General features: G+C 44.4%; 1 protein-coding gene across 1 annotated transcript in view; it reads left to right on the top strand.

The window, feature by feature from the left end:
- Window positions 1-8,442: 8,442 nt before the first annotated feature.
- Cd101 (CD101 molecule) overlaps window positions 8,443-26,991 on the top strand; it is a 38,946-nt gene continuing 20,397 nt past the window's right edge. The window contains exons 1-5 of the mRNA XM_051199111.1: window positions 8,443-8,562; window positions 17,365-17,745; window positions 19,146-19,559; window positions 22,085-22,471; window positions 26,071-26,448. Coding sequence (XP_051055068.1) covers window positions 8,520-8,562; window positions 17,365-17,745; window positions 19,146-19,559; window positions 22,085-22,471; window positions 26,071-26,448 — 1,603 coding nt within the window. The 5' untranslated portion in view covers window positions 8,443-8,519. The remainder of the gene's footprint in view (window positions 8,563-17,364; window positions 17,746-19,145; window positions 19,560-22,084; window positions 22,472-26,070; window positions 26,449-26,991) is intronic.

Raw genomic sequence — 26,991 nt, 5'->3', positions numbered from 1 at the left:
TTGTAACCTGCATTTCTGTGTCCCATTTAGTAACCACCTCATGTGACTTGCTCAGAAGGGGGTGTACAGCAGTCACTCACACCCTGCAGTTAAAAATGATCTGCTGTCAAATGGCCTGTCCTTCCATCCCCTCTAGTCCATACACTGATGCAGGCGGGGCCTGGCTCGGACAACCCTTTACTGTTACTTAAACGGTTCCTTCTCAATGTCAAAAGCAAAAAACAAACTTTTTCTCATACACCTGCCATATGCTCAAGCATGGATGAGGCTGGCCACCTGCCACGGGCCTGCTCCTGGGCCTTTTCTCATACTGGCTTCTGCAGAAATCCAACTTGTACTTCTCCAGACTCCAGGGATGCAGCCTTACCAACTAGGTCTAAGAGGCTGCCTGGCAGATGTTCTGATAGTCTGAAAGAAACTTGAGGACTGGGCAACTGTAGCTCTGGCCAGCACTCTTTTGATATGCCCTGCATTGGGACAGTTCCCACATCAATGTGGTCTCATCTTCTGGTCACCCTGAGGAGCTCCAGCACAGGTTCTTGAATGGCAGCCACTCTGCTTCCTGTAAGTACAGTGCTTATGGGATGCTGGAGTGATAGCTGTGTGATGATTTGGGTATGACGGGACCACCACACCAGCAGTGGCTGCCATTAAGATGCTTGTACCCACAGATGGTATTGGAGGGCCATGCTTGCACCATACTTGGAGGTCCTGTGGGATAACACATCAGTGAGGTGAAAGTTTGTAAAATGGGCACAATCACAGAAGGGGTAGGCTTCAGAGAGGTTAGGCACAATCCTGCCAGCCTGTTTGGGGCAGAGGCAGGTGGATCCCTGTGAGTTTGAGGCCAGTCCTGGAGTTCCAGGACAGCCAAAGCTTCACAGTGAAACCCTGTCTCAAAAAAAGAAAACAAGAACAAACAAGCAAAAAAATGACACACACAACACATTGAAAGTCTGAAAGGAAAACGAGCTCTCCATATGAAGTGCGGGTTCCACTGAGGTCCTGCTCTATTGCTCACCCAAGTCCTCCCAATTCTATGCCTTTGCAAATACCTGGGGCCAGTAGGACTGGTTACTATGTTTATCTAGAGTCCTTTGATGGTTGGGGAAGCAATGGAATGTCAGGTCAGAGTGTTATCAAAGCATGCTGGTAAGACTGGATATAATGATAAAAGCTTTAAAAAAAAAAAAAAATCCCAGGAGAAAATGTGGGGAAATGTTCAGAACTTGGGATTTGATAATTATTTCTTGGGTATGACAACAAAAATGTAAGTAGCAACATCAAAAATGAACAAATGGAACCATATCAAATGTTAAAATGTGCTTGCGTCAAAGGAGAAAATATTTACACATCATATATGTGATACAGGGTTGATATTCAGACTGTGTAAAAAATTTGATTATTGGCTGGGTAGTAGTGGCACACGCCTTTAATCCCAGCACTCAGGAGGCAGAGGCAGGCCAATCTCAGTGAGTTCAAGGCCAGCCCGATCTACAGAACTAGTTCCAGGACAGGCTCCAAAGCAATACAGAGAAACCCTGTTTTGAAAAACCAAAAAAAAAAAAAAAAAGGAATACATACAAATGAGAAGATAATGCCCACATCACTGCCCATAACACAGCAGGAGATGTCAGCTGACATGTATTAGGATGGCCACTCTTAAAAAGAAAGTGCCTGGTGTTATTCTTGTGCAAGAATGCAAGGGCCAGGGGTGGTAAAAGAGATGGCTCAGTATTTAAGGGCACTTGGTGTTCTTACAGAGGACTCAGCTTCTAACATCCACATTGGGTGACTCACAAATGCCTGTAACTCCAGAGGATCCAATGCCCTCTTTTGACTGTGTACATCCATGTGCATGTGTACACACACACACACACACACACACACACACACACACACACACACACACACACCATGTAAGTGAAAAATCTTAAAAAGAAGCAGAAAAGTTGGAATAAGCTGTGTTGGTGTAGATGTAAAGTACAGCCATTATGCAAAATAGTATGGAGGTTCTTCAAGAGATTAAAAATAGACCTGCCAGATGATTTAGCATTCCCACTTCTGGGAATATGTCCTAAAAAATATGTTCTTAAAGCAGTGTCTCCAAGAGACACATATGTTCATTATAGTCACAATAGCCAAGAGGTAGAAGCAACTTGAATTTCCATCAGCAGATGAATGAGTAAACAAAATGGAATATTGTTTAGCCTTTAAAAAGGAAACCGGAGGGCTGGGTATACATATATGGCTTAGTTGGTAAAGTACCGTGCAAGCATGAGGTTCGGATCCTGGGCACCATGTAGAAGCTGGGCATGGCAGCATGTGCCTGTAATCCCAACACTGGGAAGGGACTTTCTGGCTACGGACCCAGATGAAGCAGCCAGCTCCACTGTAAGTACCTCAAAGAATAAGTGGGAGAGTGATCAAGGAAGATCCGAATTGCTTCCATGTGCATGTTTCTTCTCACACAGGTGCATGGGACTGCCTTCCCGCAACACCGAAATACAAAGGTAGACAGACAGACAGACATCCTTGAATATGCTACAACATGATTGAACCTTAATGACATTACACCAGGTGAAATAAGACAGATACAAGAACTATTGTGTTGGATTCCTCACACAGAGCATCTAAAGCAGTCAGAAATCAGGGCAACAAAAGGGCTGCAGAAGAATTGGGGGGCGGGGTTGTATAAAAACACGGAAGGGCTCACTGCTCCCATGGCACCACAAATATTTTTTTTAAAACTTCTTCCACATTAGTGGTTTGCGTCCTGCAAGGCAGTAGTGGGATGCGGTGTCCAACCCTCGTGATCATGGAACTTGGAAGGCCGAGGCACAGGCATTGCCAAGAGTTAGTTTAAGGTCAACATGTTCCACATAGAGAGTTTGAGGGTGGTCGGGGCTATGTATCCCTAGAGTGGCTTGACACTGGGGCAAAAAGGTGGAAGAACAGGCCTGGCAAGGTGGCTTGGCAGGCTCAGATACCTGCTGCCAGGCCTGAGTACCTGAATTCAGTCCACAGAACCCACTGTGCAAGCAGCAACCACGTGAGTGCTATGACACGTGTGCACCCCACCAACACACATACAAATGCATCTTTAAAAAGTTTTTAAGTTGGCTGTGTAGTACAATGGTCACTTGAACTTTGCAAACTTAGTAAGCTGCAACAGATGGGTATTTGTCCCTAAAGGGTGGGTACGGGAGCTTCCTGTCCCAACTCCTTCCTCCTATTTAGGACCTATTCTGAGTGTCTTCTCTAAACTGTTCATCAAAGCCGATTGTCAATCAGGAAGTCTGTGGAGTCGCCCTTCCCTGGGGAATGTTCGTTCACTTAGCAAGAAGAAATGACCTAGGAATCCCTGGTGTGACTCCTTCCTTTCTTCTTTGGGAAGCTAAGTATATCTCCAGCTCTCCACCCACAGTGCTCACCCTGCTTCTGTGCCAAGTCCTAGCCTTTGCCTTTGCCCACAGGAATTCAGTCTACACTTTGAAAACTTCTTCAGCCTTATAGTAAATGTATTGATGGGGCCAGAGCATTGAGCAGTCAGAACAAAGGGCCTGGGAGTGAGACCTGACCCCATCCTCTGCCACAGGCCCAGTTTGCAGCAGTGTTACTCAGAGCCTTGGGTTCTTCCTGGAGTCAGGAGAGGGTCGACTGGAGTCACAGTGGTCCCTTCTTGTGGAGTGGCTGGTATTCTGAACAGGTGGTAGCCGTGGGGCTTAGCAACGGGCTGACAGCAAGTCTGAGGTTAGGGGAAGACTACAGGGGATGCATGGCAGTCAGTTTACGCTGGGCCCTTAGACTTTTTGTTTTTTTCCATTAGCAATACACACACACACACACCCTTAATCCCAGCACTCAGAAGGCAGAGGCAGGAGGGTCTCTTAAGTTTGAGACCAGCCTGGTCTACAGAGTTCCAGGACAGCCAAGACTACACAGATAAACCCTGTTAAGGAAGGAAGGAAGGAAGGAAGGAAGGAGGGAGGGAGGGAGGGAGGGAGGGAGGGAGGGAGGGAGGGAGGGAGGGAGGGAAGGAAGAAGGGAAAGAGGAAGAAGGACAGATGGACGGACACCCCCCCCCCAAAAGAGCACACCATGAGCAGAAGCAATTTGGGGAGGAAAGAGCTTGTATCAACTTTCAGCTCACACTCTATTACTAAGAAAAGTCAGGGCAGGAACTTGGAGGCAGGAACTGATGCTGAGGCCCTGAAGGAACGCTGCTTACCGGCTTGTTCCTTCCTCGTGGCTTGCTTGTTCAGATCGCTTTCCTACATCAGGACTACCAGTGCAGGAGTGGCCCCCATCCACAAGGGGCTAGGCCCTCCCACATCAATCACCAATTAAGAAAATGCACCACAGGTCTATCTAGAAGCGCTTTTTTTTTTCAGTCCAGCTTCCCTCTTCCAAAATGACTCTAGCTTGTGTCAAGTTGACATAAAACTAGCCAGCATAGCAGCCTTGGAATCCAGCTGCTTTCTAACCTTGTGGGTTTCCATAGATCAGCCCAGGCCTTGGAGTCTCCATTCGTTTGGCTGTAAAGTGGAACCAGCAACACTCACCTCACTGCCACATTAGGTAATCTACGAAGCTGCCTTGCACCTGGCAAAAAGTCTCCATTTTAGGGCCCTAGATGCTTATGATATATGAGGTGTGTCAGCCTGAGGGAAAAATAGAACTTTTTATCTATCTTGTAGGAACTGGGACAGCTTTTCTTCCAGTGCATTCCATGCTCCCCTGTTCTGCACTGTCCTCTCCCTTCCTTGCTGGGGAGAAACTACATCTTACATCCTTTCAACGGCTGCCACACAATGATTCCCACTGCAGAAGAATAGCTCTCTCTCTCTCTCTTTTTTTTTTTTTGCTTCTTTTTTCTTTTCCTTGACAACAGAAGACCCCCTCTCTCCCTCCCTCCCTCTCTCCCTCCTTCTCTTCCTCCCTCTGTCCCTCCCTCCCCCATCCCTCCCCACTTCTAGAAAAGAAGCAACATCACCCTGTCAATGCTCAATTGTGGCAGAAATGGAGACAACTAAAATAGAAAGAGAAAAAAACATTTTGGCAAGAGCCAGGAATCTGAAGTTTCAGCGCATGCATTTACTGGGTCAGATACATTTTGAGGCTGTAGAAACTCCATGTTATTGGCAGCATGGTTCATGCTTATTTCTAAGCTAATTCCCTCTTCACCGCACATGACAGATGCACTGATGCTCGAGTTTCTTACTCTACCCCTTTACTGGATCATTAACAGCAGAGCCTGTTAATCTATTGCTTGCATTTGGATTGTGTCTGTGACACAATTATTGTATCATTGATCCACACACCCCAGATGGGGAACCAATGGCAGACCAAAGTAATACCACCAAAGTCTAACTAGTGAACCAGTGAGTTTACTGAGGTTACTTACTTCAAAGGTAAGGGGTTGCTTACAGGTACAGAGATAAGGCAGCTGAATATGGAACACCTACATGGTAGCAGCGCATGAAAGCTAGAAGCCTGGAGTTCTTCGTACACTTAACAGGAAGCTCAGTTTCCTCTCCTTAGTGTCCTGGTGGCTTATACTGGGCATGGGGAAGGGCTTGTCAATGTGGTGAATTTTAGGGACTTCCTGAGACTTGTGAGTTGTATACCTCCTGAGTCTTAAGGAGCCTTCCTCTAGGACGGAATGTTTCTACTAGGCCTATGAGACCCTTTATGTGAAAATATGTATGCCCCATGGCAAAGCACTGAGTTGTCCAACCCAAGGTCATTCTAGGACATTACTGAGCCCATCACCTGAAGCCATTTAGTGAAGTCACTCAGCTAACCCATAGACTCAACAGTAAAAATATTTCTCACTGAAGCCACCAAGTCTTATAGCTGTTTGTTACAACAGGAGTAACTGCTGATATGCATATTTGCCTAAAATATTAATGCCAGAAGGTGGCCTATGACATCTTTAGCCAAAATGTGACAAACTTCTACATTTCAAGTTGGGCTGATACTATAATTGCCAGCTTGAAGGGTGAGATTGAAATCTCAACCCTAGGCATCCTGACTCTCCTACACACCGCCAGAATGCCCCTGCCTCTCTGTCTCCGGGATCTCCCTTCCTAACCCCTCTTACCTCCTGGAATCACACTGGGCCTGCAAGGGCCTGCTTCAAAGCATGTGTCTTCTAAGTGATCGTGGTGACCACCCGACCTCTCTATCTGTTCACTGCTAGGATTTTTCTTGCCTGGCCATGCACTGGACACCTCAAGCCGGCTTCCTCCTGTGGCCTCTATTGTTTCTCTTCAGATGTTTACTGAACTGGATTCCTGGTTCTGAGGGGTGGAGTTTTCTTGCCCTTCCTTTACCCTCCAGGTCTTACACAGAGCTTTGAAGACAGATGTCCAGAATCTTTCACAAAAGCCCTTGCTGGAAGACTGCTTCAGAGAGCTACTTTTATTTTTAAGAGACCACAGCTAATGAATTTAACCAGAGGGCAGGATGATTCTGTGAGTAGGTGTATAGATAGATGAAGAGTGGATGGATGCATTAAGTATCTCCATCCCCACATTTGTAGATGTTCCCCTGATCTGTGAGCATCCCACTAAGAAAATGAACTTTACCTTAAAATGCCTTTGTCCTGAAGCCTCTTTCAACCACTCACTCTTCCTGAACATGACGTGTCCTACCTCCTGCAACTGTAGCCATCTCCTGAGGGACCTCCCTCCTTTCCCCAGTATGATAATCTGTCATGTTCTCTCCTGCTCACCTCCATCAGGCCTCGCTGTCTCAAGTAGAGAAGAGAGGCTGTACTTTAATGCGAGGCTCTCCATCATTTGTTATCTTGCCATGTAGAGGGACTCTATAAGTATCTGATATTTTATCTTTACATCCCATCTTTATTTTAAAATCCCCAATGTAGGAACTCATCAACTACAAAAAAAAAAAAAAAAAAATACCTATGCTGACCTTTTGTTGATAGCCCTCTATCTCTCTTTCAACCAGTTAATAATATGAAATTTTGTTTTCAAAGAAAAACTATGCTGTAGTCATGCCAAAAATCCTCCCAAGAGTTCCCCTGTTCTTCAAGATTAGTGGCTCACAACCAAGAGCTGTCCCAGCCAGGCTATAAGTTCACTTTCTCCACACTAGCCCCAAATGTCATCAACAGGAAGGGACAGTCAACACCTCCCTGCTATGCTAGAGTATTTCCCAACTGTGCCCCAGCAATTTTTCCTCTTGTCTCTTTATCCCAGTCCCATCTATCCCAGTCCCATCTATCCTGACCTTTCCTTCTGCCCACCAATTTCCTTCTTTGCCTTTACATGTCCCATTGATTGTGGCCACATTGTACTGGTGGTCATCTGATTAAGAAAGCATTTCATGGCTAGGTGTGGAGGCACATGCCTTTTGTCCTAGCATTTAGGAGGCAGAGGCAGGTGGATCTCTGTGAGGACAGCCAGGACTTGTTACACAGAGAAACCAGACACACACACACACACACCGTTTCTTGAGGATAAAGGGAAGGTTACAAATATCATATCTTTGTATGTTTACCACAACACCAGAACTTGGGGGGAAAAGACTGGATGGATGGATAGTAGATGGGTGAATGTATGATGAGTGAGCAGATAGATGGTGGGTGGATGGCAGATAGATGGATAGATGATTGACAGATGGGTGGGTGCATAGATGGATGGATGGTGGCTATCTGGATAGGTGGTAGATGAATAGATGTTTGGGTAGGTAGACAGGTGAGTGGTAGTAAGTGAATAGAACAAAGAAGATTCTACATGTTACTGCACCCCGAAACAAAATAATTTGCTACTATCTACCTCAATCTGTATTTTACCAGGTCCTGGAGACCGAGGCTGATAACTTCTGCTATCTTTGGTCTACAGACCCACCCTGGGGAGGTAAAATTCACTTAGAGGTCTTCTGATGGTGATGATGGGAGCTAATATCTATTGAACACTTACTGTGGACCAAATCTGTCCTAAGTGCTTTAAACCAATGAACTTTTGGACTCTCTTGTGGGGTGTGAGTTATACGCAGCAGCCCATTTTAGAGATGAGAGTTAGAAAAGATTAACTTTTCAAAGATCATACAGCTGCTAAGGCTGGATTGTGCTCCAAACCCCAGGTAGCCCTACCTCTGGAGCTTCCATCTTCACACCTCATGTGACCCCATGTTCCTGTTTTCCAGGGGCCTCTCTCAAGTTTCTTCCCTCAAGAGGGAAGTAGAACACTTCTCTGTGCTTTTTATTCATTCTGTTTTCTGGAATTCCTTCATATTTAGCGAGGAAGAGCACCAGCTTCTTTTTGTCTGTGTGTGTTTACTTCACCATGAAGCTCATTAGTTACTTCACACCCAAATCTGAGTGACTCGAATGTAATCATGTTTGCTTTTTGCAAGCCGTCTCCATCTTTCAGTGGGCTGAAAACCACACCATAGCTTCCTCTTTACCTTTGCCGTGACAGCACAGAATTTTGTCACTCAGCTTCTGAGCAACTTCAGTGACACTGCCCTGAAAGACTGTGGCGGTCCAGATGGCGTGCATCCTGTGTGTGGCAATTCTCTTTCTCTCTCTGGGTAAGTTTTAGAACTTTGATGTTTCTACCATCACAGGAGCTTGCCAACCAGAGGCCACTGGGCGAGGCAGCAGGACAATTTGGTCTTCACAGGAACAACTAAGTTATAGACTGACTTTGAGCTTTGCATGTCCCTGGCTTTAAATTACCTTCCTGGGATGACCGTCCTATGGGAGAGGAAGAGGTTTTGCCGCCAAATAAAGAGGCCTCAAGGTTTGCCTGACATTAGGGTATAACTAGATAAGTGTGCCTTGTGTGTGTGACTGGGTAAGAGAAAAGGTGAGGAGAGCATGCTCAAGTTTAGGCCAAAGTAAAAGAAGATTCTGGGCTTCATCTGAGAGCCAAAGAGAGACAGAGAAGGAGCAAGAAGATTAACTGGCTCTGCTAAAGGCTGTATGGGGCCTTTATACATGTTTGAACAGGGTAGAGGAAGAAAAAATTTGGAGGTAAAGGGAAGACAAAGATGAACTGAGCTGGTAATAAAATATTCCCTTACCAGGTAGGGCACATACCCGGAATACTATGTGCCCTGTACAAAGACCATCACAGAATAACACACACACACACACACACACACACACATATATATATATGACTGGTGTTATCTGTAGAAACAGCGCTTGTGAGCCTAGGAGGCTAGCCTGAGTTACATAGTGAGCCCTACCTAAATATCATTTTAAAAAATAAATCAAAGTATTTATTTCCTTTCTTATGTATGTGGTATACAAGATCTGGAGGAATATTTATTAACCATCAACTTCAGAAAAGTGGTGGGTGTGAAGAGAGTATTTTAATATGACCACAAAAATGTCATATAATGTGCAAATATCTGTGATTTCTTGTCTATATCCTTCACTGAAGGACGTAGTACATTTTCGTTGGAAAATAAAGATGTCAGGGTTTTTTTTTTTTTTTCACCCTGGTTTAAGAACTCTTCAATCCTATCTGTGTGTTCAAGTTCAAGCTTTTGCTTCCCAGAGTCTGAGTGAAGTTTGTGCAGAGACCTGGGCCTCTGGAATTAGGGAGGAATTGGGCTAGGGTGTAGTCAGTGGCCAAGGCTACAGCTTTAAAAAAAAAAAATAATAAAACGAAGGGAGCACAGCATTTGGCTTTATGGATTGACTAGGAAGTGCTGGTGGGGTTGAACCAGGCTCACACACATCTCAAAGAGCAAATGGTGAAGATCACACCTGGGGCCTGACGAGGAGAGAGAAAGCCTGCAGAGGGGTGTTCTAGAACCATCTGCCTGGTGACTGACACCTGCCAGCACCCCGGCAGGGCAGGCATTGGCAGACAGGTGCCTTGGTGGGGTCACACATGGACTGCTGTGTCTCTGACCATGTTCTGTCGTCTGATGGACTGTGCCTGCTTTGTGTTTGTGTGGCTGTGCATTTGCCTTGTGAGAGGGTCAAATGTGTTTACATTGGACAGTGATGCAGAAAAGTTGTACATCCTTGCTCTGGTCTCTATTATTTGCTTTTAGTTGTCCGTTTGTCTTTCATAAGCCGGCTGAAAGGTCTGGAGGGAGGGCCATAACAGCAAAGTTAAAAAGGAGAAGCTGGGTGCTTTTCCCATCCCACCGCCACGGTTGCCCGACCCGGGTTCTGCATTTGTCACTTGTAGACTTTGACTCATATTAAGTTCCAATTTTGCATGGATTCTCAATCTTTACAAGAGACGTGTGAAATCAGGAAGTAACTAGAAAGCCTGCTATGTCTCATTATAATTATGGAGAGGAAGTGCAGAAAATTAATGATGATAAAGTCATCAATCACATTGTTTGGCAAATCTAGCCTTTGTCCCAACTTTGTTGGGTTGTTTTTTACAGTGTGGGAACTAAGTCTCCAGTACCCAGCACCCACTTTCCATGCACTCTACCACTGAGCCCCATTCAACACCTCAATTTATTATTTTTTAAAAACTAATTGTTATTTGTGTGTGGGGGCACACGTGGGGTCAGGGGACAGCTCTGTGGACTCAGTTTTCTTCTTCCTTTCCGTGGGTTCTGGCAATTGAACACAGGTCATCAACTAGCTTTGCCTCATAAGTACCTTCCTCTGCCTTCTTACTTATTTTCTATTCAGTGGAAAGATCAAGTCATACGTTAGAATGTGACTCTTGGAAGCTAATGCAGTGGGTAAATGCGCCCATGGACTCAGCAGTCAGACTTGCCTGCTCCATCTATCACCTTTGACCCTGGCCAGCTGCCAAACAATTAAGGGGGGCATTAACCCAAGAGGCCTATGGAGAGGGACTACTTTTGTGTTACTGAAATTGCATTCACTGAAAAACAGAAAGGTTTTCCATTTCATTCTGGATGGATGATCCCCACCCCACCCCTGCACACACCACAGCATTGGTGCCCTAGCCTCCCCACCCCACCCCTGCACACACCACAGCATTGGTGCCCTAGCCTCCCCACCCCACCCCTACACACACCACAGCATTGGTGCCCTAGCCTCCCCACCCCACCCCTGCACACACCACAGCATTGGTGCCCTAGCCTCCCCACCCCACCCCTGCACACACCACAGCATTTAATGTGTAAGGAAAGAACAGTTGTTTGGTGTGTTGGCTGGCCCTTAGGTTGGTTTTGCATCTGGTGGAACTACTTCAAATCCCTTTGTCTGTTTTTGAGATGGGGGTCTCACTATACAGCCCTGGACATGCCTATATTGTGACCTGAATGTTTGTGTGGTCTCAGGATTCACCTGTTGGAACTTTAACCCCAGGGTGGTGGTATTAGGAGATAGGGTCTTTGAAAGGTGATTGGCTGAATGAGTTAGTGGCCTTACAAGAGATTGGAGAGAGCCTGCTAGTCCTTTCCATGTGTGAGGACACAGTAAGAAGGTACACCCACAAGAATCAAGATTCCACGGACATCAGTACTAGTGCTGTAATCTTGGAATGCCTAGTCTCTGGGACCTGTTTCTAAGTCTCTAGCTAGATTTTTGTTATTGCTATGAACAGACTAAGACACAGATCTTTTCAGAAGGAAAAGAAAAGCTATTGAGTTTCCATGGGTTATTTATTCATCCATTTATTTTTGCAGTTCTGGGGTTAAAACCAGGGTCCAGTGCATACTAAGCAAGGACTCTACCATTGAACCATAACCCCAGCCAATATATTTGAGATGGAAATAGATGATTCCCAGAGGCCTATCAAAGGGATTGCACACTGAAGTGCCTATCAGCCATGTCTCTGTGTGCTGTATCAGGGCCTCTCTCTTCCTCTTAGAGATGATGATACTGCAGGGACTGGCCATTGCTTTCTCTTTTAGTAGATGGATGACTAAACTTTTTGCACAGTGATCTTCATTCTTGTGGCCCAGCCTCTTCTTCCTCCTGCCCTCTCTGGCTCCATCTGTCTCATCCCCTTCACTGATGCTTCTGCAAAGGTGCCTTTATCCATCCTGCCGCTCACTACTTGTCACCCAGTTACCCTTTCTAGCTGTCGTCCTCATCCTGTCCCCTACAATGTCATGAAGTGGTTTATATGTTCTGCTGTCACTGCTTAGCCTCAAAACCACTGCTGCTTCTGCTTTCCTGGAGTTGCTTACAAGCATCTGCCCAGCAATCTAGTCATTTGACATAAAGGACTCTCCTAGCCCCTGCCCTCCAGCAGCCCTCAGCAATGCTGACCAAGCCCTTTCCTCTTGGAACATTCTACATCTTTTGCTTTCCAAACCACTGTGCGATGGCTGCCTTCCTACCTTCCTGACTTCCCATTTCCCTTCTGTATGTTTCGTACCCAACCATTTTCTAAACAGAGATTCTCACTGACCATCTTCTTCAGATTCCCTACAATTTCTGAAAACTTACATGTAGGGGACCTAGGCTACATCTACAGCTCCGGTTCAGGGACTTGCCAGGGCAGTGAGAAATAGTGGGCACAGCTGTAGATCAGTTGGGCACTTGCAGGTTCAAGTCTGGCTGAATTTTGACTGTGAAGTTTGACATTACTAAAAACAGGAATAATAGAATCTTGAAAGGGTTAAATTACAGAAGTTTTTGAAATCTACAAGTCTTTAAAAGTAAAATACACATATTTAAATATTTTCCAAATGTATTTTGGGTATCCTTCCTGTTTATCCCAGAGTGTTCCAATTCCCTGCCTCTAAAATTAAATGCATCATCTCCACGCCCATCCTAGAATACACAGTAGTAGTTGTCACTCATTACCTTTTTTTTTTCCTGTTAAGAATCATTCTCCCAGCTGATTTCATCAAACATGGGTATCTGATTTCCCCCATCCTCCTGTCCCCGTGTTCATCCCTCCATCACTGAAGCATCAGAGCCCTGACCTTTACAGACACCATCTCCACAATAGCTCTGGTATCACAGTCCCTTTCATCCACCCCTGTACTTTCATCACATCTGTCCCGAGCTAGAAGTTACCTGATGTCTGTTTCCAACTTCCACCATTCTCTTCACAACTGTCACTCTCAGTAGATTCCCTGTTGCCAAATTAACTTCAAACTGTTAACCATGATTATCAAGTTCTTCGTGCACCCTGGCCAGTCTCGTGCCCACCCACCGCCTTTTTGCACCTCTTTCCCCAAAGCTGACCACTTCCTGTTTCTGAACAAATATTTTCCATTTTACTCATGTCGTCTTGTCATAAAGTCACATTCAACTAAAAGGCTCTGTCTCCACTTGCCCTGCCATCTTCCAAATCCTCCAAAGTCCAGGCTTGATGCCATTTGTGCTAGTTAGTTTTTGTCACCTTGACACAGACCTGGATATACCTGGGAGGAGGGAACCACAACCGGGAAAATGCCCCCATCAGATTGCCCTGTAGGCATATCCGTGGAGACATTTTCTTGGTTGCTAATTGATGTAAGAGGCCCAGTCCACTGTGGGCAGTACCATCCCTAGGCAGGTGGACCTGGGCTGTGTAAGAAGTAACTGAACACGAGTTTGGGACAGAGCCAGTAAATGGACTTTCTCCACAGTCTCTGCTTCAGTTCCTACCTCCAGCTCCCACCCTGGCTTTTCTCAATCCTGTCCCCTACAATGTCATGAAGTAATTTGTATGTCCTTCAGTCACTTCTTAGTCTCAAAAATCACTGCTGCTTCTGCTTTCTGCATAGCAGTCTAGTCATTTGATTCAAATATACAAATAAACATTGTTTGTTTTGTTTTTCAAAACAGGGTTTCTCTGTGTAGCCCAGGCTGTCCTGGAACTCAGGACTCTGTGTAGACCAGGCTAAACCTCCAACTCAGAGATCTACCTGCCTCTCCCTCGCAGTGCTTGGATTAAAGGCATGCCCCATTGCCATCCAGCTAAATAGACATTTTTTTAAAGTATAGTTTGAGGTATGATTAATTTTTTTCTGTCAGGGCATGTTATGTTATTATTTTTGTTGTGGCCAGCTGGGCAATGTTCCTTCAACGTTTTCCATCACTTATTGGTGAAGTAAGTGCACATTAAAAAAATTTTTTTGTGAAAACTAGCACTTTATTTTCCGCTGCTTTACTTGCCAATTCAATAAATATTTATTCAGCCACTTAGAGGCTTCCTGATGCTTGAGAGATTAACATACAAAGATGAGTTTGGAGTTATCTCTGACCTTGAGTCTTAATAAGCTAGTCAGTCAGAATGACAAACACCTCCATGAGAAAGATACCAATGAAAGCTCCTGGAGGAATTAAAGAGAGCAGAGATTTCATGACTGATAGGGAGGAGGGGTGTGTGTGTGTGTGTGTGTGTGTGTGTGTGTGTGTGTGTGTGTGTGTGTGTGTGGCGGGGCACAGGTGAGGCTTGTAGAAAGGATGCTGTTCTAGTTTTCTTCTGTTTCTGTGGCAATCACCATGACCAAAGTCAACTTGAGGAGGAGAGGAGAGAGCTGAATTCAACTTGTAATCCACAGTCCATCATTTGTCTATGGGTGAGACCCAGTGAGATTTCTTTCTTCCATGTGACTATGTCTATTGGCATTGTATGTCTTATTTAGACACTCATGTTGTTGAGGTATGGGTGAAGGTTCTCTGTGATTTCCAGAAGACACATTCTCACAGCAGATTCCCTGGTCCTCTTGCATTGCCTTCTCTTCCCTTCATCTATGATGCTACCTGAGCCTTAGACTCAAGAGCTGTGTTGTAGATGGAGATGGACACCCCGTGATCACTTGTTCTTTTCATTTTGACTAGTTATGGTTTTCTGTAATGTTCTCCTTTTGTTGCAAAGAAATGTTTATTTGATGAGTAATGATAGTTACACATATCTGTGGGTATAGAGATAAATATTTAGAATGTAGTTGTAATTATTCTGGCTTAGTTAAGTGGAAGTAGTAGATTCTTCTCTAGGACCCATGACCTTACTAGCCCTGGGAAGTTGCCTAGGTTTCCAAATACTAAGAAAGATTACTCTCCTGTTCAATGGGCCAATTAGAGAGCCATTGGTAACTACCAAGATACGAGTGCCAGCTTTGCACTCTTAGGATATATTGCCAAATTGGTCACAGCTGGCTGCCTACCCTATATTTAGAAACAGGATATGTCACCGTGCCTGAAACTCACTGATTCAGATAGATGAGCTTGCCTACAAGTCCCAGGAATCCTCCAGTCTCTGCCTCCCCAGCAGTTGGATAACATGTACACCACTGGTCCAGCTTTTACCTGGATACTGGAGTTCAAATGCAGGTCTGTATACATGCAAAACAGGCACTTCCTATTTTCATGGTGAAGTGTTTTAGAAAAGCATAAATGTGAAGTTTAACAAATAAGCAGAAAATAAAACCTGTGTGATCACTACAAGGCTCAGGAAACAACATCTTTAGGTCCCTAGAAGTGCCCGCCCATCCTACCTGTACATCACCCAGATATAATCCTTCCCTCAAATCACTCCTGACTCTCACAATAACCACTTCCTGCCTTATGCATCAATTAAACAATACAATGTGGTTTTGTCTACTTTTAAAAACTTAATGTTATGTGCATTGGTGTTTTACTTGCATGTATGCCTGTGTGAGGGTGTTGGGTCCCCTGGAACTGGAGTTACAGACAGTTGAGTCACCATGTGGGTGTTAAGAATCGAACTTGGGTCCTCTGGAAGAACAATCAGTGCTGTTAACCACTGAGCCATGTCTCCAGCCCCTATTTTTAACTTTATAAAGGATAAAATAATTCTGCACATAGTCAAAGAGATTCAAAGGTATTCTGTGTCTGATCAGATATAATCCTACATGTTATTGCAAATAGTTATAAATTTTTTTAAAATTTCTTTGTAATATTTCATCTTTTGGAACATTACCACAGTGTATCTGTTCTACTGTTGATGGACATGTAGGTTATCCCTTGTTTGGGGTGACAATGAATAATGCAGCTGAAAATATTCCTTCATATGTAGCCTAGTACACAGCGCCCACATTTCACTGAGGCTGCCTTGCTGAAAACATTTTAAACTTCCTCTGTAGTCATTTTCTGGTAAGTGATAATTTAATTTTTTCTAATGTAGCCTAATTCCTATTTATAGATATTCAGCATGAGAAGGGTGATATAAATATATAACATAGAGATTTATGACTACTTGAATGTATTTTTAAATTATTACTGGAAATGTGATGGTTGAGTATTGATTAGTTTCTTGGGCAGTTTTAGTTGAGTGTATTCAGATGCAGTTTTTAAGTTGTTAGTCGATTATATCAAGTAATCACTCACCCCCGTGTGAGGGAGGGAAGCCTCCTTCTGTGCCTTGTTATAGTTTCTGTTTCTTTTCACGAGCTCTGCCCATACCTTCTCTGTCTCCCCACAGGAGTCGCCTTAACTCCTCGTCCTTGTTCTGCTTCTCTGAAGGTTCTGAAGGTTCCTATTCTGCCAGCCCCTCTGCGCTAGAACCCTGTCTTGCCCTTAATCGTTCCTGGACCCTCATAGAAGATCTTACCCATCCCTGTGGCACCACTGTCACCAGCCTCTGCTCTTCAGAAACACAAAATAAGATGCCTTTCAATATTAATAAACAAACATGTAGTAGTTTCAGGGGCGGAGAGAAGGCTGACTTCAAAACTTTTCTCTGTAGAAGCATGATCTTTTGGTCACACTTTCTCCTTTAGACCTAATATTCTGAGGTTTCCATTAGAAAACATCCTAGCTGTAAACCATGTGTAAGAAAAGACTTCAGCTCTGAGTAAAGAACCTGCAGGGATCCGTAAAGCAGCCCTTTTAGATTCCCCAGTAAAGTGAAAGGGCCCTTCCAAGAAGTCAGAAAGCAAAACCAGCAAAACAGAGCAAAAGCAAATAGAAAAGACAAACCTCTACAGTAGACAGGAAGTGTTGCTGCTGCTTCCAGCTCATTCTATCTAGGCTTGCATCAGGACGTGGCTGAGAGCCACAGAAATCTCCAACCAACTAACAAGAAAGACAAAGGCTTCAAGCACGGAGCAGAGGTCTTTGCCTCTCGAAAGCCCTTCTGTGAGAGAAACTGTGACTTGGAATTTGAGGTTTGAGAAAGTTGTTTTACCATAAAATACTATAAAAGGTAAATTATCAGACATTACCTTTCAAGTAAGTCTTTTTAGACAAACAGCTGCTTTGTGAATGTAGCCTTGGTACATGATTGAGGCTAAACATTTTCAAAAGGAAACCAGGGCTATGCAAGCTTAAGTAACGGAGGAACAGTGACCTCACTGAGCCATTCCACTGCCATCCAGCCTGAGGAAGGCAGTGAAGATTTGAGCTGATTAGAACTCCTAACCTGTGATCTCATTTAACCAGGATGGTAATATAGAAAACTACATGATGTGGTACCCAGGAATTAGAGCACTCATCTATTTCTATTCCCCTTTTCTTCCTCCTCCTTGCAGCTGAGCTCAGCATCAGCCAGAGGGAAGTAAAAATTCAAGAAGGACCTTTGTACAGAACCGAAGGTTACCCTGTCAGCATCAGCTGCGATGTAAGTGGCCATCAGGGACCTTCTACACAGGATTTCGAGTGGTCTATTTACCTGCCAACAACCCCGACCAGGGAAGTCCAGATTATCAGTACCAAGGATCCCAGCTTCTCTTACGCAGTGTATGCCCAGAGAGTTCGAAGCAAAGAAATCTATGTGGAGAGGCTACAGGGCAATTCAGTCCTGTTACACATCTCAAAGCTCCAGATGAGGGATGCTGGTGAATATGAGTGTCATACACCCAACACGGATGGGAAGTACTTGGGAAGTTACAGTGCGAAGACAAACCTAACTGGTGAGTTCTTGCTAGCCAGCCCCTGGCAAACCTATCTCTACCATTACAATGCCCTGACAGGGAACAGCGTTCTACTAGTATGCTTGCTCTAGAGCCCATCTACCATCCTGAGTATTTTTTTTTCTTTTCTTTCTTTTTTTGCTTTGTTTTTGTTTCTTTTTTTTTTTTTTTTTTTTTTTTTTTTTTGAGACAGAATTTCTCTGTATTGCTTTGGAAATCGCTCTGTAGACCAGGCTGGCCTCGAACTCACAGAGATCCTCTTGCCTCTGCCTCCCAAGTGCTGGGACTAAAGGTGTGTGCCACCACTTCCCGGCAAGTATTTTGGAGATATATTACAAGTATGTGTCTCATGGTTTCCCAGTAACACATCCCACACAAGTTGAGCCAGTGTGGTGCCTTCCCGGGGTCTCCACTCATAAGTTGGTAGTAGCAAAGCATTAGATAAACATTTGCATAGCCCCTCACTCCATATCATCTTGCAACTAATTAGAGATGGCACTAATATCATAGGTGGCGTCACTAACTGCAGAATGATATTTTCCAACCACCATTTTCTAGCACATTTCCCTATAGGGACAGTTCATATTCTTGCAACTGTCACTTGCCTAAAATATCTAGCTTTCTTTTGCAGTTTAGCAAACTCCTACACAAACTTCAGGATGCAGATTAAACATTAACTCCTTTGCAGAACTCTTTAGATCACCCCAGGGCATATCCCCAACTTGGTTCTTTTGAATGCCCTGTTCACACTGTGATTACTAGCACTCACCCAGTTATGTCACAACTGGCTGTTTATATGCAAATCCCCCACCACCTTCTGGGCTCCTGGGAACACTCAGCTCTTAGTGCAGTGCCTAGAGTATTTGGTAACTTAGTGGTGGTGCTGCTTTCCTTTGAGCTGGGGCTATATGACTTACATGTGAGGAAGAAGAGAATGGTAGGGTCCTAAGACACAGGTGAGAACTTTGGGAAAGATTGCATTTGGATTCTGAATAACATTACATTATTTCAGATCTCTGTACTAGAAAAAGCAAATTAGGGTCTGGGAAGAGAAATGAAGGGGTCCATCCGTGGGCACCTAGTGAGACACTGGGTAGCTGAAGGCCACAATCTAGGGCTAGAAGCTCCAGTGCTCTTCCCACTGGTGGCTAAGTAGCTAAGCTGGCTCCAGACTAGGCTGATGAAGCAAAGCCAAGATCATACATCACTGAACCACTTGCTTTGCAAAGTTCCCGTGCTCCCTCAGCAATAGGGAAGGCCCACATTAGGAAAGCATATAACTGGGAAAGCAAACTCAAAGCATATGCTTTGCAGATGAGGTTTAGGCACCATCGTCCCTCCAGAAGATCTAGTTAAACAAACATGAAACAGTCAGACTGTCACTGTTTCTTTGTTCCCAGTGATTCCTGACACCCTGTCTGCCACCCTGCCCTCCCGGATGCTCAGTAAGAAGGAAGGCGAGCCATTAGAACTCACCTGCGAGGCAACCAAAGCAACAGCTCAACACACCCACCTCTCCCTCACCTGGTACCTGATGCAGGAAGGAGGGAGTCGAGCCATGGAGATCATTTCTCTCTCCAGGGATTTTCTCTTGGCCCCTGGGCCCTCCTATGCAGATAGGTTCTTGGCTGGTGATGTGCGACTGGACAAACTTGGAGCCACTTCCTTCAAGCTGTCCATAGGCAGGCTCCAGCCCTCAGATCAAGGCCAGCTGTTCTGTGAAGCCACAGAGTGGATTCAGGATCCAGGTGAAGTGTGGACTTTGATCACAAGAAAGCAGACAGATCAAAGGGCCCTGAGGATCCAGCCAGCAGGTAATTGTCTTCACAGGAAGCCTGTGAATCTCCTCTTAGTGAGTGCACAAGGATAGCTTTTTTTTCTTTTTTCTCTTCCCTTTTTTTTCTTTTTTTCAACCTTTTGTTGACGTTTCCTAAAAAGTAGATAAAAAGTTTAAGTTAATTTTGTTTTTGTCACCTGGGAAGCATAAGTAAAAAGATGTTCCGGAATGTTCCATTTTGGCTCTACTCATAGAAGAGTTTATTTGGAACAAGAAATATGATAGAGGGCTGGAGAGATGGCTCAGTGGTTAAGAGCACTGCTTGCTCTTCCAGAGGTCCTGAGTTCAATTCTCAGCAACCACATGATGGCTCACAACCATCCTTAACAAGATCTGGTGCCCTCTTCTGGCCTGCAGGTATTCATGCAGACAGAATACTATATACATAATAAATAAGTAAATCTTAAAGAAATAAAGTAAAAAAAGAACACATGGTCTTCAAAAAACAAAAAAAAAAAAAAGAGGAAATATGAAAGAGCTTGACTGATGCTGTAAGTCAGTCATGGAAATAATTAATGAGCACTGTAAGCCCATTATCTATATTATTTAATTGTAGTCCAAATAATTACCCTATAAGGTAGTGAGCTCCCCGTTTTAAAAACAAGGGACCCAGTTATAGACACCCTGAGTACATTTGAACCCCTACTGGGGAAAGGAGGAATCTACTTCCAAAGTCAAACTTGCTTCTCTCCAAAGCTCACCTACCACAGGCAGCTGGGCCTCGTTTCCAGTAAGAAGCTTTGTCCCTGTATTTGACAGGATGTCTTTCCACCAGGCTTGAAATTGTCACCTTACATGATCCATTGACATTTTCATCAAAAGTAGACAGAAAAGCCTGGTTATTTTTGGTCTTGGTCTCTTTGTGTGCATTGGTCCAATAGAAGGGCCAGCTAAAACTGCGAGTATCCACTGTTTTTGTAGAATATTTGTTTAACTATTTAACTAGACAAAGATGTGGTACATTTGTTTACACTACATTTGTTTAACTATCTAAAGATATGTTGCAATTTATGATAGATAAGATTAACCTGGGCTCAGAGAGGTGGGGTTAGCAACTAGTTGAAGGAAGTAACAGGGAGGAGCATAGAGTGGGTTTTTTAGTTGGGGTGGGGTGGAAGGAGAGGGGCTTCCAGGACACCAGCAAGGAGAGAAAGCTAGCTGGTTGCTACTCTAACTCTATAAGCTCAAAGGTTTTCATCCTAGCCTTTGCATCTCGAGTTTTATTACAACGATAGAGATTTAGTTAAGTTTAGTGGTAGCAACCAATTCATTGTCTGGGGAAACAAAATTTCCCCCAAGCTATGGCCTGAGCAGCCAGGAAAGTGCAGCCACTGTGAAGAAGGTGAAATAGCATGTTGTTGCCCAACATGGGGCACCAAATGTGGAAGGCTGTCTTGGACCACCAGCCCCCAAATCATGACATGGAGATTTATTAATAGCTATGAAAACTCGGTCCTAGTTTAGACTTGTCCCACTAGCGCTTATAACTTACATTATCCTGTTTCTCTTCTACATTTAGCTTCAGGGATGTTACCTTTATTTCATTCTGTATGCCCTACTTTTCCTGCTTCTTCCGTGTTTGGCTGGCTGGCAGCTGCCTGGCTGGCTCTGAGCATCTTTCTCTCTTCTTCATTCTCTCTTGAGTCTAGATTCCTCCTCCTACTTATTTTCTCTGTCCCCCAGCTCTGCCTATTCCACTACTGCCTACTTATTGACTGCTCAGATTTTATTAGACCAATCAGGTACCTTGGGCGGGCAAGGAGAAACAAATTCAGCATAAACAAAAGGAACACTTCTTTACATAGTTAAACAATTATACTGCAACACAAACAAATGCAACAAAACTTTACATAGTTAAACAAATATTCTGCTCTACATCTCACTGTGGGAAGCAATACTCCAGTAGTGGATCACCGACTTTATACGTTATTCTGCTCCACTACAAATCATCCTATGGCCCTCAAGTATTTGACATGCATTCACTGGGTCCAACAAGGTCTTACCACATGTGCTCGGAAGTTAGAAAAATTCTACTGGCTGTTTCTTAGACAAATGAATAAAGGCTGGGAGTTATGGTTCAGAACAACAAATGAATGCCCAGAACATAGTGAGACCTGGGTTCAATCCCCAGCACAAAAATAAAAGAGAAAAGCAGAAGCCATAAGTTACGGCAATTCATCACAGCGTGAAATATTTCACTTTTTAATTAAGGAGGCATGCCTAAGTAGATACTTGACACATCTCTGCATGCTTTCTACTTGCTGAGACTGTTTTCAGAAAATCATGGATACTGTCCTTCCTGGGTGATTTGGAATAGTCAGGGACTTTGTAAATTCTTTTGCTGTGGGGCTGTTTTGGAGTAGGGGACTCTCTGTCACCACATAACTGAAAGGCTACATAAAACGCAGCCCTGGTATAGCTATCATGGATCTCATCCCTCTTGGGTTGAAAGGGGCTTGTACAGTGGGCTCTCTGAACATCTGCCTTGCTTTTGTTGCCCAGCTAGAGATTTTGAAGTGAACATCACAGCTAGGAGCTTACCTGCTGAAGGAAAACCTTTGGAACTGATTTGCCGGGTTGTTGGCGGAGGTGGCGACCTGCAGCTCCGGGGTATTTGGTTCCTCAACGGGAAGGAAATTGCCCGGATTGATGCTGGTGGGGTCCTGGACCTGGAGAGAGACTACAGGGACAGAGCAAGCCAAGGACAGCTGCAGATTTCAAAGTCAAGCTCCCAGGCTTTCTCTCTCAAGATCTTCTCCGTGGGTCCGGAGGACGTGGGTACCTACAGTTGTGAGGTGGCAGAGGTTGTGAGGACTCAGGCAGGCTCCTGGCAAGAACTCCAGAGAAAGCAGTCACCTGTCAGCCAGGTGCAGCTGAGAGAGCTGACAGGTACGTGACAGTGACGTGGTGGAGACAACCACACACAGGTGGTGCTGTCTTCAGACCCCTCCCTCTACCCTCCCCCCTCCCCCCGCAGCAGCATAAGAACAGAGTGGGGATCTTCCTTCAGCATCTGGAGTCTGTCAGACACTATGGAGATGAAGCGAAGGGGGGGGGGAGCATCAAGACTAGCTAAGACATTTGGAGCTGTAGGCCACGGGCACTTCTCTCTGTTTCAATTCTCTTGTCAATAAAATGACACAAGTAGGTGCCCCTTCTTGGCATCTTATGCTGTTTGAGTCTATTTGGCTTCTTTGGTTATAATTTTTATATGCTGCTTTTTCTGTGTTAATGAAGTCCTCTGATTCTATGCGTTTGCACATGTGTATGTACATGAGCACATGCTGTATAAGTGCATCGAATATGCTGCATATGTGTTTACCAGTGTATACGGGAGTGTGGGTGGGGGGCGCCGAGTCCCTTTTCCTGGGGCAACACACTGCAGAGTAAGCCGACCTTGAGTCGAGGCTGGGCAGCCATTTTTCAGTTGCTTCCTGCTAATCTCGTTGTGTTAACTTGCAGTGGGTCATAATTCTGACTCCTAGTGAGAAATGAGGAGACAAATGAAAGCAGACAGACTCTATTCTCTGTGCTTGTTGTGATGCAGTGAGACGTCTGCTCAACTGGTCCTGAACATCCCTATGAATGAAACAGTGCTAACCACTGTTGTGCCTTGTGTCTAATTGTCCTTCAGAGGCTCAAAGCTTGGTCGTCAGTGTGGTGATGGGGACAAAATTAGATAGTGGAAGCCCCGCCCTCAAAAATGTATTAATGCCACCTTGGGAGGCAGGACTGTATAAATGAGACCACCGTGTGTGCTTGTCCCTCCCGCTTCCCTCTGCTTCCCTTTCTCTTCCGTGCCATTTTGCTGTCACTAGAGGTTACCCACCATGCCAGCACCACAATATTTGGATTCTTAAGCCACCAGAGTCATGAGCACCTTGAACCTCTTTATACATTACCTAGCCTCAGATATTTGTTATTGCGGCACAAAACAGACTCAGGACAGCCACTTGACATCCTTACTTTGTGAAGATTGAGTGACTTTATGTTTCAACAATCAGTGCTTTGCATAGGGTAAAACCAGACGCACCCAGAACCAATATTAGAATCTTCTGGGCTGAGTGTTAAAGTCAAAGTCTAGAAAGAAAATTTGCCCAAAAGCAAGTTAAAAAAAAAATAGGGGGAGAGAAATTTTAATTAAAAATAAACTGAGCTAAAATGAAAGCTAATCTTGCTGCATAGCTCATTAGGGGTATCTCCAAAGATAGATGAATGCCCCTTCTGCATTCTGCTCCCTTCTCCCCAGTGGCTAGGGAGAAAGAGAGCGGATGTCTGGAGGAGAGTGGGGCGGAAGCATCTTGGTGTTAGTTTCCACACTAAACATTTGGTCTAAGTTTCTAGGATTCAGGAAAAACAATGTGGGTGGCTTGCATATTTACACAGAGCTCACTAAATCTCTGAAATCCCTGGGGAAAATTTCTACAAATTTCTTTAAACCCGGGTAAGAACTTGATCCCAGGAGCTCCAAAAAGTGATTGATAGCATTCAGTTCCTGGTCCTGGGGAGAGGGTTATGTTTCAATGACAAAGGATTTTTTTTCCCCCTAGCCTGGAGTTCAAACTGGGCCTGACATGTAGCAATTGGAAAACTTATTAGCATATTTATTGAGGACCTTGTCTAACATTCTGTTTTGAAAGTCAAACTGCTATTTGAAATACGAGCAGATTTTATTGTTCCATGAATGTTTTAAACAGAAGGGAACACCCACTGTCCCTGTGCTTTGCTGTGCCTTTCTTCTTACTATAAGGCTAATGGCCACAATGGATGTTTGAAGTGATGTTAGTTGAAGCTATTCATGATGGTTATGTTACAGTCATGAGATAATGACTAGTCATTTCCCTTCTAATTTCCAAACTTCAGTTATGAGTCATTTTTATACTAAAAACAAAAGGCAGATAGTAGCATGAGCATGCCGCTGATGCCCAAAATGCAGAGGCAGGTTTGATAATTTGCTCACCCTGTCTGTGAAGATTAGTTTTCATCCTGCCGTTGTAGCGGGTACATGCGCATCTGAAGCAGTGGAAGGGATCTCCTCTGTGGGGAAGAGCAATTTGCAGATTCATTTAGATCCCCTTTAGACTTCTAATGCTGGTTCTGTTTTATTTTTCTCTTTTGCTTTGAACCACCTCTGCTGTTGCCAATGCCTCTTATTAAACACTAATGGTAATAGCTAACCCCTTTTCAGTACTTGCTGTAGCCGGAGGCCTAAGCCCTTTGTGTGGCCTTCATTCAGTCTTTTCAACAAAGCAGAATGTGGCTGCCATTATTACCCTCATTTTTCCTGGAAAGAAACATGAAGGCTCAGAGAGGTCAAGTGTGTTGCCCAGAGTAATTCTGCCTCTGAGTGGTGGTGGCTGTTGGCCTTTAGTTCTGGACTGCCCAGGACCCAGGCACTCCTGATGAGTCTGTGTGGCCCACAGAGCAGCCATGACAGCACCTTGCACATAGCATTTGTTGAATGGATGCTTGCATTTTCCCACATCTTGAATTCCCCATCTGGGAGCCAGCCTTACATTTATAGCTATGCTAAGTAATTTAAACATAAGAAGACTATCTTTCCTCCTCTTCTTCCTCTTCCTCCCCATCTGTCCCTCTCCCTCACCTCTCTCTTTCTTCCTCTCTCTCCTCTCTCCCTTCCCCCAATAAAACTTAAAAAAAGACTATTTTGCATCTGTATATATGATGTATGTGTATATAAATATATGTCTCCATATTAGTATTTTTATCGTGGTTTTGCAAACAGAGATCTAATTAATAGTTTTCTTTCCTTGTTCAAAACACACACTAAGAGGATTAGACTGGCTGGGACAAGGTAAATAGGAGACAGAGAGCATGTTGAAAACATTGACAGCCTTTATTTAAAAAAAAAAAAATGCAAACACCATGAACATTTAAATCATCAGGAGGTTAATTTACTCACCCTAAAGATTCAAGCAAAAGACTACCAGAATTTTGCACAACTGGATATTCTTCAGTATGGGCTGACTGTACAATAAGAAACATAAAAAACAATAAGAAAATAAGTGTATATTATGAATCATGAAAGTGTCCTAGGCTCTCTGTCCTAGGTCACCTGTCTTGTTTCCACTTTGTGATAATTACCTTAGGGAAATTTTATTTTACACACACACACCCATGCACTTATCCATCCACCTATTTATCTATTTATCAACAATCCATCCACTCATCCAGCATGTATACATACAGACCCATTCACATAGACACACTTACATTTATCCATTCATGCATACATACATACATACATACATACATACATACATACATACATACATATATTTGTCTATTTATCCATCCATTCATTTACAATTTAAATGTTTGGCAGGTCTTTGTTCTGGGCATAGTACAGGAGGAATCAACCAGCTCTGATTTGTCACAAACAAGTCCAGTCCTTATAATTCAGTGTCACTGTATTTTAGAAATACTTTTAATTGAAGCACTTTTCTTCCATAATCTGTAATCTACAGCAAGAAGTGTGGCCGTGTCTGCCGAGCGGTGGGTCGTGTGGGAAGGAGAGGCACTTACCCTTCTCTGCAAGGCAGGTGGGGATGCAGGTCCTCTGTCTGTGAGCTGGTGGCTCATCCCACAGGACCGGACCACACCCGTGTTTGTGGCTGGCATGGGGCAAGATGGTACTGTGCAGCTGGGAATCTCATCTCCGGGCCCCAGGTACCATAGTAACAGAAGGTTGGAGAAAGTGGACTGGGCCACCTTTCGGTTGGAGATCGGCTCTGCTGTGGTCACAGACAGCGGTACCTATGAATGCAGAGTTTCCGAGAGGCCCCGGTATCAAACCAAAGATTTGCAGTGGACCCAGAAGATTTCAGTCACTGTAAAATCTCTGAGTGAGTATCTGGGAAACCCATTCCTGATTGTGTGTCCGTCACTTCTTCCTTTACTGCAGTTGGAGGAGTGTCACCCAGAACCCTTGCCAATGGTACATGTACCCAGAGACAACCAGAACAGGGTCTGCCTGTCAGGCCTGCCCGCTAACCTCTCGAGTTTACTCATCTTTATCAAGATCATTCTAGAGTGCAACTTGTAAATTGTTCAAAGTTGTAAACAAATCCCTATGAATAGGAGTTGACTTAGAGATGAGTGGAGTCAAGCCTGTTCCTTTCCAGCAGCAGCCTGGGCGTCATGAGGTCTTTCCTAGGCATAGAGGCAAGAGAGCGATGCTGAAGCCTGGGGGATGGGGAGGAGGCCAAACACTGGCTGTGAGTGTTCTACTTGCTGAGTGGGGAGAGGAAGGAGGCCAGACCCTGGCTCCGAGTGTTCGACTTGCTCAGTGCAGCTGTCTAAGTGGCACACTGTGGAAACACTGCCTGTTTGTTGTGGCTGCTGAGAACAGTTACAGGCAATGGGGGAAACTTGGAGGGCCGAGGTTG

Source organism: Phodopus roborovskii, unplaced genomic scaffold (assembly GCF_943737965.1).
Source record: "Phodopus roborovskii unplaced genomic scaffold, PHOROB, whole genome shotgun sequence".
NCBI classification, from domain to species: Eukaryota; Metazoa; Chordata; class Mammalia; order Rodentia; family Cricetidae; genus Phodopus; species Phodopus roborovskii.
This window is presented reverse-complemented; position numbering and strand designations above follow the sequence as displayed.